This window comes from Vitis vinifera, chromosome 7 (assembly GCF_030704535.1).
Source record: "Vitis vinifera cultivar Pinot Noir 40024 chromosome 7, ASM3070453v1".
NCBI lineage: Eukaryota > Viridiplantae > Streptophyta > Magnoliopsida > Vitales > Vitaceae > Vitis > Vitis vinifera.
In genome coordinates this window covers 6,864,028-6,880,210 of record NC_081811.1, presented here as the reverse complement: position 1 = coordinate 6,880,210, position 16,183 = coordinate 6,864,028, and the positions used below count along the sequence as shown (strand labels likewise).

Here is a 16,183-nt window from a genome sequence, read left to right as displayed (position 1 = left end):
TTGATTATCTTCAAAAGCAAAGGAATTAAGAAGAAAGATGATATTTATGGTTGACATCCAAAAATGTGAATTAAAATGCTTTAGAAACCTGATTCCAAGGAAATAAGGAAAGTTAAATTATCAAAACTAGGAGGAAGAAAAGGAAATTATTAACAAGAATTTGTATATGAAATGTAAGTGGTATTTGTGAAGCAGAAACCGAATGAAGGACCTGAAAAGGCATAAAACATAACAAGGTTGGCGATGAAATCACCTCCAAATTTCTTCTTGTTTTATTTGTTTATTTATTTTGTTATTAGAAAATTTGAAGGTAAATCATGAGAACAGTGGGGGAGAAAGCTAAGTTATCAACAATGATTTGCAGATAAAATGAAGTGTTTGTGAAGCTGAAACCAAATGGTGGACTTGAAAAGACTAAAAGTAACATCAATGCCTCTGAAAAAACTACTTTAAATTTTCATTTGTTTATTTATTTTGTTACAAGAAATTTGGTGTTGAGACAAGAAAAGACCCAGTTTAGAATTTGAAACGACAAGGAAATGGATTGCTGCATAAACCAAAATATGAGTATGAAATCTGTAAGACACAATAAAAGATGTCTTCTGGTAAAAATTATTTAGCAGTCAGGTAGGAGCATGTATGTGAAATGTCCTTTTGGAGCAACTTGAGGTGAATGAATGACATAACAAATTGAATTCGAGACATGTGCATTTTTTACTTGTTAGGTACAGCCCCAATTGGAGGACAAAATGAAAGGATATAGGCTATAAGATGGTTTGGTTATGTTTAGCATAGATCAATTATTGGATGGTTAAAGAGCAATTTGGTTTTAATTGAAAGCTATGGAGGATGAAGTGAGCAGAGGCAGGGTAAGATGGTTTGATCATGTTCAGTGTAGACCGATAAATGATTGGGTGGGCAAGGAGCAATTTGGGTTTAGGTTGAGGGTGGTGGAAGCTGTGAAAGAAAGACATGACAGGCCATGAGTCTGCAGAAGATGTGGAGGGAGAAAGGGGTTTATCTGATTTAGAATGTGAAATAAACTCCTTAACTGCTTCTTTGTTCAATTTTTCTATTAATCAGGTCTATAAATATCTGAGGTTGTATTGATCTTGATGAGGAAGAGTTTGCAAAGGAGAGGTTTCTTCTAGGGATTTGCCATACCAGAAAGGGGAGATGCTAGGAGTCCAGGGATGGATAATTTATAAGAAATGTTCTGAAATATTATGTTTGCAATAAAGATGTGACTTTCTAGAAGCTGCAAAAGGAGCAGGGCTTTGCGTTGCCAATCCCAAAACATTGGGGACAAGGATCACAGAAGAGTAATGATTGATAGTTTGATATTTTGGCAGGCAATTATGTCATGGACAAGAAGATATTTAGCCTTCTCAAACAAGCATAGTGAGAGTGGTTCTGGTTGATCCCAAAAGCTTGCCCCACCCTCTTTTTGGGTTGTTCCAGTTTCATCTGGATTGAACTCACTGGTAAGGGGCCCTTCAATGCAGCCTGTGGGGAGGGTTTGTGACCTAGGAATTGTAAACCGGCATTTGATAGGATTAGCGTTTAAATGGAAAGAGGATTCAGATAGTTGATGGGCACCATTGAGAAAAAGACACCTAGTTTGATCTTTGTATGAGTTTATCTTCTGGATCAAATCAGTACGGATTAGATTCCTTTATGAAATTGCCAGAGAAAAAGAACACTGGAAAAACAAAAGTTCTATGAAATTTTATTCTTTAATTCTAGTGAAAAACAAAGTATGGATTAGATTCATACATGAAATCACAAGGGAAAAATCCCTCTTAAAAGTTCTTTTTCTCTTCTCCCTAAAATGATTAGATTCAAACGTTTATTTCTTGTGTGTTTCCTTTTCTTCTCAAGAGAACACCATGATCTGGGCAACCGAATGTTTAAAGGGAATCTTTTACAAACCAGTGGCGAATATGCTTCAAAACAGAGAGAATAAACTTCTGTATGGTTGAGCTTTAGACTAATCAATCAGGCTTCTTTGGTGGTAGAAATGATTCTAAATGTATCACTTTCAATCAAATCTACGAAGTTTCCCTAAGGCCAAACTCCATATCCATGAAATCTACTAATCACAGTGCTAGCATGATTATTTTAATTGCAGAATCTAGATTATCAAATCTGATGCTTGATCCATGGTAGATCTTAACACGTTTTTCTTATATTTTATATTTCCGTGGCGATAACGATTGTTGAACTTGAAATGCAATGCCATACCATGGAAGTTTAACGTTTGACTACTTTTTCATTCCCTGATTTTGTTTATTGTCTGTTGAAGCCATTGCTGACACTATAACTATTGATTTTGATGGAGCATGTAGAGCAAAAGATGGGATTTATGGCTGATTAAGCAAGCTCTAATTTCAAAACCTGGAGACATTTTTCCGGGGTTAAAGCAAAATTAATTAGCTGAACATGGAATCTGAGATTAGTTTAGGGTACAACATCAATAAGGCGCAATCTTCTTTGTCCGGTATGTCTACCTACCTAGCACCTACCACACGGTTTCTTAACGAACCCCTAGTTTTAACACATAAATCTGTTATTTTCTGTGGTTTCAAACTAATGATATTCTATGTTCAAGTTTCAAGGTGTATGACCATGATAGCAACCATGACTAATCTCTGTGTCATAGCAAGGTGAAAGAGCAAAATAAGTAAGAAATAAGTGGGGGTTGTGAAAGAAGACGACATATCTAGTTGAGAAATTGCTTTCAATGCAAGTTAGGGTTTAAGGGGAGGTTTATGCTAAGGGTCAATACCAATCAAACAATGTTAAATGGTCCATTCTCATCCACGTAAGAGCCAACTATTAGCCAACTATTGTATGGTGTGGGCTTCGATGCAATGATGCAATGTGGGTCTTTATTTATGTATGCATGGGTATTGTTTTTTTGCTTCAAATAATCCGTATTCTCATTGTCTTCGCGTACATACGTAGTAGGAAACCAAGTTTGATATGATTTATCAATATAATTTGAATTTAATTTGTTTTTCATGGGTTTGGTTCAAATTCGTATTGACGTGTTTGACCTGCTTTAATAAACATTTTTTTTTTTATCAATCTGCATAACATGAATCGACTTCAATAATAACATTTAATAATCGTATTGATTAATCTGATTATAATTATAACATATTTAAGTTATATTTGATTTATTTAAATTTAGAGTATGTTTGATAATTATTTTTAAATACAATTTTTTATTTTTTATTTTTTATTTCTGTTCATAAGAACAGAAAATATGGTGTTTTCAAACAACATTTTTTAGTTATTTTCTATTGTTTTAACTTGTTTTTTAAGAATTGTTTTAAAACATAATTATACGAACACGTAGAATGATTAAAAATAAAATATTAAATATAAAAAATATTTTTAAAATATATTTAAAAATAGATTAAAAATATTTTAAATTTCTGATTTTAATTTTATAAAATATCGAAAACAGTTTTTAAAAACTATTATTTAGAAGTGTTTTCAAAAATACCTACCACATAGGTCCTTGGGTCAATACATCAAGTTAGAAGATTCAATTGTAATATTAATTATTTCGTGTTTAAATTGATCCGTATAATCAAAATTTTGAAAATTTGAAATTTGAAATGACACCCGCGTGTTTTAGTTCCTAAAATATCTCTGAGACTCTCACCCCACACGCCTTCCCTTTCAAAGAGAAAGTTGGTATAGTATAATTGGACCAGCTGTCAACACATGAGAGAAGCGCGTAACATCTCGCAATCTAGCGTGTGCGTCTAAAGTCATCATCCCAGACTCCAGTGCAGAGGAGTTTTCGTTTCCTTTATGACTCTTAATTATTACCCCGTGAGTTCATATTATAATGTCCATAGCATATTCTATTTCAAACCAACAGAGAAAAATGTGACATTTTGTATGCATCACACTCCTATGTTTCCCTCAAGCCACAATCCCCAGTCGCCATTAACTTTCTTTATGTGATTGAATGAATGAATGGATAACCCTGTATATTATATGATTTGGAATAAATGAGATTAGATTAAAGGTGAATAATCCCCTCTCCACATCACTACCCCTGGGGTGGGGTGATGGGGGCTCATGAACGAAAGCTTATACTTGTAGAAAACACTTTCCCATGTTCTCAAGCTATCAACCCAATCTTTACAAACAGTTAAGCACTTGCATTTTTTATATTGTGATTGAGACATCAAGTCTCTGGCTAATTATTTTATTATTATATGCTCATTCATATGCCTAATTAGCTTCAAATATTCTCCTTCCATTTCTTAATTCACGGCATTTTCGCCTAATCTGAACATCGCGACAAAATATTTAGGCGGGTTTTGGTTTTTACATAAAGTCTGAATTTGTCTCAAATCCGAATAGAAATCATTTTTTTTTTCTTATTGAAGTCCGAATTTGTCTTAAACCCAGATAGAAATCCATGTAAAAAAAAAAGGTGGGGGGGTTTTCAAAGTTGGACTTCAATTGCTCTTTTGGATCAGCCATTGAAGTCCATGGTTCAAAGGTTTGGAAGGATTATGGTCTTTATACTCCAGCCATTATTAGATCAGAGAGAGAACCATGAGAACATGAATGTCAATTCCTCTTGCTTCAATTGTAAAGCACTGCCAAAAGTAAACGTGTTACCACAATTATATGTAAAAGAACAATAAAAGATAGCCAAAAATACTCCTCATTCATATTTTAGGACCCATTTTGAACGACTGGACGAGATGCTTTTGGCTTCTTTCATCAGCTTCAAATTAGCTAAATTATGGTTACAAACCTAGATTAACAAATAATTACTAAAATTAATTATTGGGATGATGTATTTTGTATATATGGACATTGTATATTGCCACTGAAATTAATGATCATATGGACAACAACCACTACTAGGAAATTCAAGAACAAGGTGGCAAGGAACCCTAGAGAATGCCACCTGGGTTTTTCTTATTTTTGGGGCTGATTTGGAGGGATTTGATAGGTTAATGTGTAGTGAGATGGCCATGGTTCAGACTTCAGAGACATATAATAGGAGGATGAGTTTATGAAACAGAAGGCAATCAAGGAGGCTTTAAGGGATGGTTGATTGGATTCAAGCTGTGTGGAGAGAAGTGCCCAAAACTCCCACAGCACAGCCCATAACTTAAGGAAGTGAATCAAGCAAAAGGACATTTTGAAAAAGAGGGGGAGAGAAAATTATTGGTTTGAAAGATACATAGGAATATGAAGCCGTCACTCATTCTCCAACATCAATCCACACCTAACAAAAATGCCCTTCTTAGCAAAAACCCTAACCCTAGAATTCACCACTCATTTGTACTTTTCTTTCCCTGATGAGGGTGGTCATGATTTTATGTAGAATAATCTCCTTAAGTCACCCACCCTTGACGTATACCTTAGGTAGTATGAGGTGTTGCATGCTTTTCGGCGCAACCCCTCCATTTCTCAGCCTATTTTCAGCCATTTGGCCATGGACACATCACATATCCACTAGGGTTTTAGCTTCTTGAGTATAACCTAATTGCTACTTCATCAAGAAGAAAACCCCATGACTTATCTCCACTTAATTAATTAAGTTTACTAATCTATTTTCTTCTCAATCTATATGTAAATTATTGAGTTGTAATCATGTAGTCATATCATCTTTTTACATTGAGCTAGTCTTATCTATGTAACTGAGTAAACCCTTTAGAACATGTAGTTGCTAATTGTGTCTTATCAAGGAGTTTGGTCATAAACCCTAAACGGTTATACACCATTGGTTCTTCCTAAAATTGTTACTGCTAGCTAAACTAATGATCGACATTGTGTCGTTTTCGGGACATGCAAGGGTACTTTTGACATTTGAGAAAAATGTTAGATCTTAGGGTTTTTGTGTCACATTCGTTAAGTGAACATGGAGCTCCATTATTTGATTAAATTTCAATCTGTTCCAGTGAGCTGAGGGACCCCAGGGCCCAGTCTAGTCATGATCATCTATGAAATACCATCCTAATTATTATCATTATATGATTCATGCCATGACAAACCTCTTTTTGTCTTCATTTCTATTATTATTGCCCTACCTACATCACCGAACCAAAAAGAAAAGAAAATTCACAAAACAAAAATATGAGAATTTTGCAGTATGTATGAGGGGGCTAGCTGATGTGCTTCATCATTGACATGGACCCCAGATGGAACACAACCCCTCATGACCCACCATTGAATTCATCCTAAAAATTCTTCTCTGATTATTTTTTTTCATTTTTTTTTTGAGAATATTCTTCTAAATGCATAATTAGGATCGTTCCTAATTAGGGTTTAAGCTTGATATCTTTGAATTGTCGAATTTTATTTGGAGTTGTTTTGAGAAATTTGGTCCATGGTCGTTGATCGAAATGGCATGGTTATCGATTAACATTAATGACCCTACAAATAAAAAATTTAAATATATAGATATTGGCTTAATTATACCCTAAACAACCTTGTTTGTTCAATAAAACACAAAAAGGATTTTGAACTTTTTGTGCAATAAAACAAATTATCATTCAATATTTTCTCATTGACAATCATATATTATGCACTTTGTCTTCTTCCAGTATTAATTTAGGTGGCATCTCATAATAGATTGCATAATTTTTCAATGGTATGAAAAGATAAAAGGAACTTTTGAGGACAAATTAATCAATCATAGAATGCTTGAAAATAAGATCTCATGAAGTCTCTTAATTATTAGATCTGTCGAATTTTGCCTTGCTTTAATGCGCAAAATTATCCTAATTGGGATAGATTAAAATTCCAACGACACAGCTGCCTTACATTGCTCAAATCAATACCACTTTTAAAAATGAAGGATGGTTAATTGGTTTGTACAAATCTATACATTGAATGGATAGGGTTTTCTCAATCGATCAATCATTTGTTTTTCGGTGTCTGCCATGTGTATGGCACATGATCGTCCACATCAGTTATCGATACTTTAGATTAAAAAAAAAAGAAGAAAAAAGAAAAAGAAAATCTCTTTATCCTGAGATACTGTAACTAATGGAATTTTCTTGAACATGGATAAAAGGGGTAGTTTGGAGGTTTTCTCTCATAAAATGGTTTGGATTTTGTTCATATGTTAGCATTTATTGTTCCAACTCTTAGGCCTCTATGGGAAGATTTCTTGTGGCTTTGGTTTTACTTGAAACTTCCTACCATAACTAACAACACAAGCATACCTTTACTAGAATATATGTATATATTATTGTCACATTCTCTGGCAGACCCAAGCTTATCAACCCAACCATTTATGTATGTGTATATATATAGCACAAGCCACACTCTATATAATATTGCAGAACAAAGAAACCAAAGCTTCTGTTCTTTAGATCTTCTTCCTCCCACCTCCTCACCAGTTCCCCCCAGCTGTGTTAGACTGCTTTGGAAATATTTATAACTCATAAAAGCTTTTGGAGTCTTTGCCACCAACCTTTTTCCTCCGAACCAAACAACAACATTTGGATGGGTTTAAGGGACATAGGAGCCACACTGCCTCCTGGGTTTAGGTTTTATCCCAGTGATGAGGAGCTGGTATGCCATTACCTCTACAAAAAGATAACAAATGAAGATGTTTTGAAGGGTACTTTGGTGGAGATTGATTTGCATATTTGTGAGCCATGGCAGCTTCCTGGTAGGGCCCTTTTTCACCCCATTAATTTCCATGGTTTAATTCTTCATCTTGTTTGGAGATCTTTGTTTTCTCTTTCGGTATTTTCTTCCATATCTTCTCATAGTACATGATGATCATAATCTTTTTTTGATGATAGAAGTATAGGTGCTCACATCTGGGGTAGCTTATAATCATTCTTGTTGGTGTGCTTTAGCATGGCTGAGGATACTCCAACAATAAAGAATGATTCCAGCTGTTTTTTGTTAATGAGACTGAGAGGCAACCATCTATGATTTCATATATAATATTCTCTATTAGAATACTTATTCTTTCTCTGGAATAATGCCAACTTCATATCTGTTATTCTTTCATGATCATTGCTCAATTGTATGAACTGTAAGTATCCTAAATTCCGAACTTCTCAAGCGATATACATTAACCAAAAATTTCCTTATAATTGCCATAGTACTATAGGATGCTGGAAGTCATGTTCTAAAAAGATGAGATGGTTTGAATTTATTTACAAAGGACACCATAAACCCAACATTCGGTTCTTTTGTTGTTTGTTTCTTAAATGATGGCCATTTATTTACGAAAGACACTGTAAACCCAACATGTGTATATAAAGAAGACTTTTTGTGGCTACTAAGAATGATATATTCAAGTATATATCTCATTCACAAGTCACTTATATTTATTTATATATTTATTTTCTTTGACAAAGGGGTCACTTGTCCTTTTTATCGCCTTTTCTTCCTCATTGCTGCATCTATGGAATGTTCACTATCTCTAAATACATCATCTTGGCTTGCAATTTTGCAAGAAAACTTCTGAGAAATCTCTCTCTCTCTCTCTCTCTCTCTCTCTCTTATGGATAGATGGTCTGATAATATGGTAGATACATGTCTTGATCATAATAATATATCCGGTCATGAGCCTGCTGTCATCACTGTAATGGTATTCTAAGACCATCCAAGAAATTCCTAGTATGGCAGTCATGAGGTGCCATGATTTAGTTGGGAGCATAGTCTTGGGACAGCTCTCAGACATGTCTATTTTCGGTACTGTAGGGGCCTTCACAGCTCTCAGACATGTCTTTATTCAGTACTGTAGGGGCCTTCACACGTATGTCCCTAACTAGATGAACAAGCACATGTGATCTTGAGTTGGTTATATATATATATATTGTATGTCCATGGAAATATATCTGGATCCGGTGACTTTATCTTAACAACTAATCAATACTTTATTTAGTGTAAACCCCCGGCAATTTGCAAGTAATAATATCATTGCATGTAGTACTGCATATTAAAGTAGAATAGTTTGATGTCACAGAGAAATTTTACTCACCCTGATCCCATTCTCCATTGAATTATTGGCACGAAACACACCCTTAGCTTTAAGTTGATGTAATTTTTGAGCTAAAGCATAAGGTGATTGATGTGGACTTTCTAACATAGTCAATTAGTAGATGTGAGTTTATTAACTGCTTAATTATTGCTTCAATCTTTCGTGTAATTCAAGCAGTTTCCCTTAAAAATAAAATAAAATATTGTATCCTGGTGGGGTGGTTTTGTGAAGCTGAAGTACATAATAGACAGAAATATATTGCATGCCCATGTAGATTAATTCCTCTCAATTTCCTGAATAAAGTACTGGATTTTATTCTTATCCTATTTATCTAACGGCTAAACCCTATTGCATGGGCTGAAGATGTGGCTAAGCTCAACTCAACTGAGTGGTACTTCTTCAGCTTTAGGGACAGGAAGTATGCGACGGGCTACCGAACCAACAGGGCTACAACATCTGGATACTGGAAAGCCACAGGAAAGGATCGACCCGTGCTCAACCCGACAACCCATGAGGTGGTGGGCATGAGGAAGACATTAGTCTTCTACCGAAACCGAGCTCCAAATGGCATCAAAACCGGTTGGATCATGCATGAATTTCGGCTGGAGACCCCACATATGCCCCCTAAGGTTGGTTCTCATGGGTTGTTTCATTGTCAGTAGCATATCATTCCACGGACACAATCACAAACCCTTGGAGGGTTTGGGGTGCCCTGTGGGTTCATTAATAGCCTTGCATGATGATACAAGAAACTGACAACGTACTCACTTGAGTCACTTCAGTAGAAACTTTCAAGCTCAAAATGGACAAGCATTTTGTCCACTTCCTTACATGTCCTCCCTTATCTTTCCAATAACAAATAAAAGGCAGAAACCCGAAAATTATTACTCCACCCCTCACTCCATTTTTAGGGTTTTAGAAGCTTGTATTGTATAAAAACATAAATGCTAACTGAGGTTTCACTCATGGAGTACAGGAGGACTGGGTGTTATGCAGAGTCTTTCACAAGACCAAGTCAGAGAGCAGCTCCAAGCTAAGCCCCCAATATGTGTTTGACACTACAGCCAGTGCCTCTTCTCCACCAACTCATGATCAAACCCTACCATGTGGGTACCAGCAAATACCCTCATTCTCCCCAACCCACCCCCACCAAAACCATGACCAAACCACACTGCTAAACCTAGCAGTCCTAAACCCCAATCTTGTCCACTTCGCCTCTCAGGAGATGAATCCATGCGCTGCAGCCAATGAAATCAACTCCAAAGGTAGTGGTGCTGATGAGTATGGGTTCTTGTGGGACATGAGCTGCAGCCTGGGAGATGGGGTGCCTTCATCAAATCTGGAGGACATGAGATTTGAAGAGAACAACAGTATAGTTTTCCTATGAAAACATACTCCAAAAAAAAAAAAAAAAAAGTAATAAATAAAGGAAAAACACACCCAATTAATTTCTTGAATCTTGGTCAGGTTATGATATGCATTTGTTCTGTTTGAATTAAGGTTATTGTTTAGTTAATTAAGACATATATGTATATGGTAGGTTTATTTAGTGTTTAGCTTATGTATACATGTTTCATAAATCATTTGGGCTTTGTACAATTTAATTATCAAAATCATATTCTTTATTTTAGCTAGTAAATCTCTTGTGGGTTCTTGATTTCATGATTTCTGCAAAATTATTTCTAAAAGCAACATGATTTCACTAGCTAATACTTAGTACATCATTGTTAATTTGGCTTCAACAACTTGATTTTGACATGACACTCATATTAAGAGAATTGAGAAATTAAATTAAAGCTATAATGAAGATGAGATGAAGTCATTTTTTGACTAGTGCTAATGCATGTCACAACCCTAATGATTATTATGCAAAAATGATCTAGAGCTGAAATACTAAAGTGTCTCCAAATGATTTCTAGTTGGAAATAAAAAATAAAAAATTCCATTTGGATAAGGGGGAATTTCTCCTAAAGCTTTTTTTAAAAAAAAAATAAAAATAAAAATTAAATTGAAGCAGGAATTCAAATTGAAAATGATTTCTATGATTATGAAAACAAAAGAATTAATTAAGAAATATCTCTTACAATTATGAAATCATATTGGATTTGCTCAAATTTAAAAATGAAGATGGTAGGTTTTATTCTTTATAACAGAAGATAGTTTCCTAATTTAGAAAATTTGTTTTATAAATTTCAAAAAAAAAAAAAAAGGATTTTTGACAATTTGTTTTGTAAATAATTTATTTTTTAAATTAAATTTAAGGTATTTTTAGTTTTTTTTTTCTGTATTTTCAACAATAATTATAAATATAAAAAATATTTTAAAAACTTTTGAATTATACATATATATGTAATACAATTTGGGTGAATAAATAATTAAAAAAAACCGCTTTGTATATTTAAGTTTTCAAATAAAATTTTATTTTTAAGAATAATTGATAACTATTTTTAAGAAACTATTTTTTGAAAATGTTTCCAGAAAAATTCTTAAACAAGAATTAAAAGGGCTAGTCAAATTTTTAAAGAACAATTTGAGATGGCAACCATAAATGTTAAACACCCTGAATTTTCAATATATTTTTTTTCAATCTTATTTTCCAACAAAGAAAAACACAAACAAGAATGAATGCACCAATACCCTCACAACAAAGTAGTTAATGCAAGTTATCCGTAAATGAGTCAACACTCCCTAATCAAGATATATATGTAAGGTTGTACCTTGGGCAAGTTGGTTGGGTTGATAACTAACTCGAACATGTTAGCTTAAGGGTTCTCCTAAGTTCATTTCGATGATAATAAAACATGGTTAAATGTAATAATGTATTTAAATCAAGTAAAATTTTAGGTTTTATTAAAAAAATAAGAAGAAAGCTTAAGTTCGCTTGAAAAAGGTTTACAAGACATGAAGAAACAGATCTTTGAAGACTCATAAAATCTAGAAAATTTTGTAAAATGAATCTCTTAGGTGCACTTATGATTAAAGTGATTTTTATGCACTTTCATTGCATTTGTTCATAAAAGTGACTTTAAACGTTTAAAAATTGAATGAGTATTATTTATACATAGAAACTTTTAGGCTAAATACTTTCAAAATTGACTTATAAAGGTTTCAAAATGATTTGCTCAAGTGTTTAGGTGCTGAATTGAAAAACGAAGGTTTTTGGGCAAGAAATGGTTTAATCGGTTAAAGGGGAACCCTAACCTAGTCAAACTGATTAGGAATCAGTTCAACCAGTTAGGTCTTCCTAGTCAAGGACCAGTTAAACCAACTCAAAACTCTCTCTTCTAGAACCTTAGTGTTGCCAGTAACAGCTTAGCCTTTTCCATTCAAGCATTGATCAAGGGTCAGTCAAGCCTTAAAAAGGATAAACGATTACCTGCAATGCATTAATGCTCCAATGACTAGCTAACTGGCTAAACTAAAGCTTGATCGATGAAGGATTATTTTTGTTGAATGAGGCATCTAAGTCTTTTTTTTTTTTTTTTTTATAAATTGAAAGCTCTTATGTATTTATTGAGATGAGAATATTTGCATTAACTTACCTATCTACCATTTTCTCTCATTCAAAGCTCTTAACTTAAGTGCGTTTACTCCTCACTTGTTAATCCTTTTAGTGCATCCTCTTATATTCATCCTAGCATTTTATTTTATTTTTGTATCAAGCTCAACTTATGCTAGAATTGAATGTTGTAAAATCTCATCTATCGAGGAAATGTTAAGTGATTAAAGCTTCAAGTTGTATTGAACTTGAAGGGAAGTATAGTGTCCATTGGAGCCATGAATCTAAGTATACAATTGAAGGTTTGGTTTGAAACCTTGATTAGTGAAACCCTCCCTCGGAAAGGAGTTTGAAGAGAGCGGACGTAAACGGATTAGTCGAATCATTGTAAAAAAGTTGGAATTTTTCTTCCATTGTCTATTTAATTATTTATTTGCTTCAATTGTTGCTTAATTTGAATAGTTTTTTAGAAAGTTCTAATCACCCAATTCACCACCCCTCCCCTCCCCCCATTTTGAGTGTTTTTTCTTAATTAAATTAGTCTTGTTTCACATAACCTAATCTGAATTAAAAAACAATTAATTTGAGCCAAATTCAACATGACCTCTAATTTGAGGTATTCAACTCAAGCTCAAACCTCATTTCTCTAAGCTCAAGTTGAATTTGGGTTGGTTGGGTTACACTTAGGTTGGTTGGATTAGACTTGAGTTGGTAGTATTGATCAAATTGCATAATTCAAAATCAATTTATAATTTTTAAATCTTTTTATATATTTATATCAAATTTAAATAGTAAATAGGATAAACTCTCGTGATAACAATAAAAAAGTAATAATAAATTTATATATCTTTCTAAAAAAGTAAAAAAGGTGTATAATATAATATAATTTGATATTTTTTTCTTAAAAATCTATAACAAAAAGAAATATTATTATCTAAGATAATAAATATTATAAATATATTAAATCAAGTTTGGGTTAGGCTCTGATTGTTTGAACCTTGGCCTGAGCCTAACCAAATTGAGCTTTAGCTAAAAAAAACCTAACTTAAATTCAACTTGAGTATTGAAAATGATTACTTAAGTCCACCGAAACATCATGTTGGTTAGGCACAACCCACCTAAGTTGCACCCTCATACAAAACATTTCATCTTCTTAAAAATACATTTTCACATATATATCCATTAACATCAATACCAAATCAGAAATTATTTCATACTATTTCAAAGCTTAAATGATGCAATTCCATCTCATTTTCTCAATTAAACAACATAAAAAATTAATAGAAATTTCATAAGATAAGATAAACTAATATAAAAAAAGAAGGAAATATAAATGGAAAGATATTGACATTAAGATTTTAACATGGAAAACTCTAATAGGATAAAAACCCATCAGACTATAGGTGATAAAAAATATTCACTATGAAGGAAAAATAACTAAGTATAAAGATTTACTTAACTCAATACTCTAGTCATCTTCCCCGAACTAATTGCTTAAAACCTTCAAATTTTAGTTACCTACTTTCTTCTTTTGGAATATACTTGGAGTTCATACCAAGCTTGATTTCAATCTTTTTTTTGAATCCACACATACGAAAAAAAATTGGGTTTTACCTAAAAAATGATGAGTATGAGAGTAGAGATGAACCTTATAATGAATTAACCCATTTTGAAAGAAATTTTTTTACTCAAAAATGATTTTAAACTAACACCCATAAAATTTTCTCTCAAATCAAACACAATCCAAATTTAATAAAGCACTTGAAGCTCAAGGAAATGTCACCTAACTCTCACAACTATATTTTTTGTCATTTGGAAAAGGGCTTAATTACCAGAGTTTTAAAACTCATCAAATGGTTGAGATTTGTTTTTTTTTAAATAATTACTTAGATGTGATCAAATTCCTATTGATAAAATGAGATCATGAAATTCTGGGTATAACAAAAACTATTACCATTTAATTTGATAGATCAATAATTGATCCAAATATTTTAAATTTGAAATTTGATACTTTTAAGCTTTGATTCCTATTTTTAACAAAAGAATACAAATTTAAAACTTACTTTATCAATATTTGATATCATCCATCACCTCAAAATCACTTACCATCTCTTCTAACAATATTCAATCATGAACACATTAAAAATGACAAAAGTCCGAGGATGGATTTGAATTAACTTAGGAGAACACAATGAGAATTTTGATCCAGAATTATCAATACACAAAAGAAAGTTACACTTTGTATCATCAAACACCATAACTTTTAGTTATTTTATTTAAATATTAACAAATTAAAAATTTTAATTTTTATCTAAAATCTAATGTGGCTTCAAATAAAAAAAACAAATACCACTCAAAAGTGTGGTTTTGCAAAATTCTTACCACTTAATAATTTTTTGATTAATTCCCACTTCAAATGAAATTTATTTATAATCAAACCAAATATATATTAAAATAACAAAATCAAAATAAATTTGGGTACGATTGGCTAATCTAATTAAATAATCTTTTGTATAAATTATAAACATCCATCCCATCATTGAATAGATGATAGTACGGATTTTTCTTTATGAAATATTTTACTTGAAGTATATCATTCAGATCTACGTGTATTAGTGAAAAAAAAAAAGGGATGATGCATGACATTCATCTGAAAAAAAATTATATATCCAAAATAATTTAAATATAAATACAACAAGACAACAAGGCTACCCTAATCATGTAGATTTTTAATAAAAGTTTATTTAGAATTTATAATATTATTATGACAAATAGTATTAGATTAAATGATAAATCATTGGCTTTTTTTATATTGAAATTATTTATTTTTTTAAATATAATTTTTGTTGTTACATGAACAAGTGATGTTAGCATGAGATTGTGTTTGATACACGTCAAATGTAAGGATGTTGAGTGGAAGAACCTCGTTTAACATGTAGAAGTTACTGTAGAGATAATAAGTTGATCTTCCCCAAAATTTTATATCAACAGAAAGATTTGATTTTGATGTTTTCTTTGTCTCCTAAGAATATTGATATATGCTAATTATGATCTAATGGTGTTGAGTGGAAGAACTTTGTAACGTATAAAAGTTACTCTAGAGATAATAGACCAATCCTCCTCAAAATCTCATATCAATCGAAAGGTTTGACTTCGATGATTCTTTGCCTCCTAAGAATTTAGATTAAGAAGAATAAAGTCACATAACTATTATAAACTCATCATCAAATAACTAATAAGAGACGAGTTATAAAAAAATAAAAAATTATCAATGATTATTATTTCTTAAACTTTTATGAGGAATATTGATAATAATCATTTCTTAAGATTGTTTCTACTAGAGTCGGTATATTAGTCTTAGAAAACTCGTTGCTAGTTTGAATTGACGGTGGTTTAAATAGAAGAATGAACTAAGATAGTAAAACAACTTTTCTCATATCCTTATTGAAGGCTTGTGAGCAACTTTGGATCGTGATGATTATCATACATGACTTTATGTATATTTATTCAATAAAAGTAAAAAATAAAATAAAAATAATTATTTATTAATATAACATTATTTTCGATTGATTTTATATTATTTCTTTATGAGGTAATAGGTTTTTCCATTAATATGATGAAAGAAATTTTTTTAAAATAAAAAATAAAAAATGTATAAATATGATAATCAAATTGGTAATTTCATA

At 32.2% G+C, this 16,183-nt stretch overlaps 1 protein-coding gene across 1 annotated transcript; it reads left to right on the top strand.

The window, feature by feature from the left end:
• The first annotated feature begins 7,271 nt into the window (after positions 1-7,271).
• Positions 7,272-10,637, top strand: LOC100254997 (NAC domain-containing protein 21/22). Its single transcript, XM_010654082.3, has 3 exons — positions 7,272-7,669; positions 9,362-9,627; positions 9,975-10,637. The coding sequence occupies exons 1-3, from the start codon at positions 7,501-7,503 to the stop codon at positions 10,383-10,385; spliced, it is 846 nt and encodes a 281-aa protein (XP_010652384.1). The 5' UTR covers positions 7,272-7,500; the 3' UTR covers positions 10,386-10,637.
• The last annotated feature ends 5,546 nt before the right edge of the window (positions 10,638-16,183 follow it).

Bases quoted from the DNA above. Each gene is read 5' to 3' on its own strand.
- LOC100254997 (XM_010654082.3), top strand. From the start codon at position 7,501: ATGGGTTTAAGGGACATAGGAGCCACACTGCCTCCTGGGTTTAGGTTT. The intron at 7,670-9,361 runs GTAGGGCCCTTT...CATGGGCTGAAG, and splicing joins TGAGCCATGGCAGCTTCCTG to ATGTGGCTAAGCTCAACTCA. The intron at 9,628-9,974 runs GTTGGTTCTCAT...CATGGAGTACAG, and splicing joins CCCCACATATGCCCCCTAAG to GAGGACTGGGTGTTATGCAG.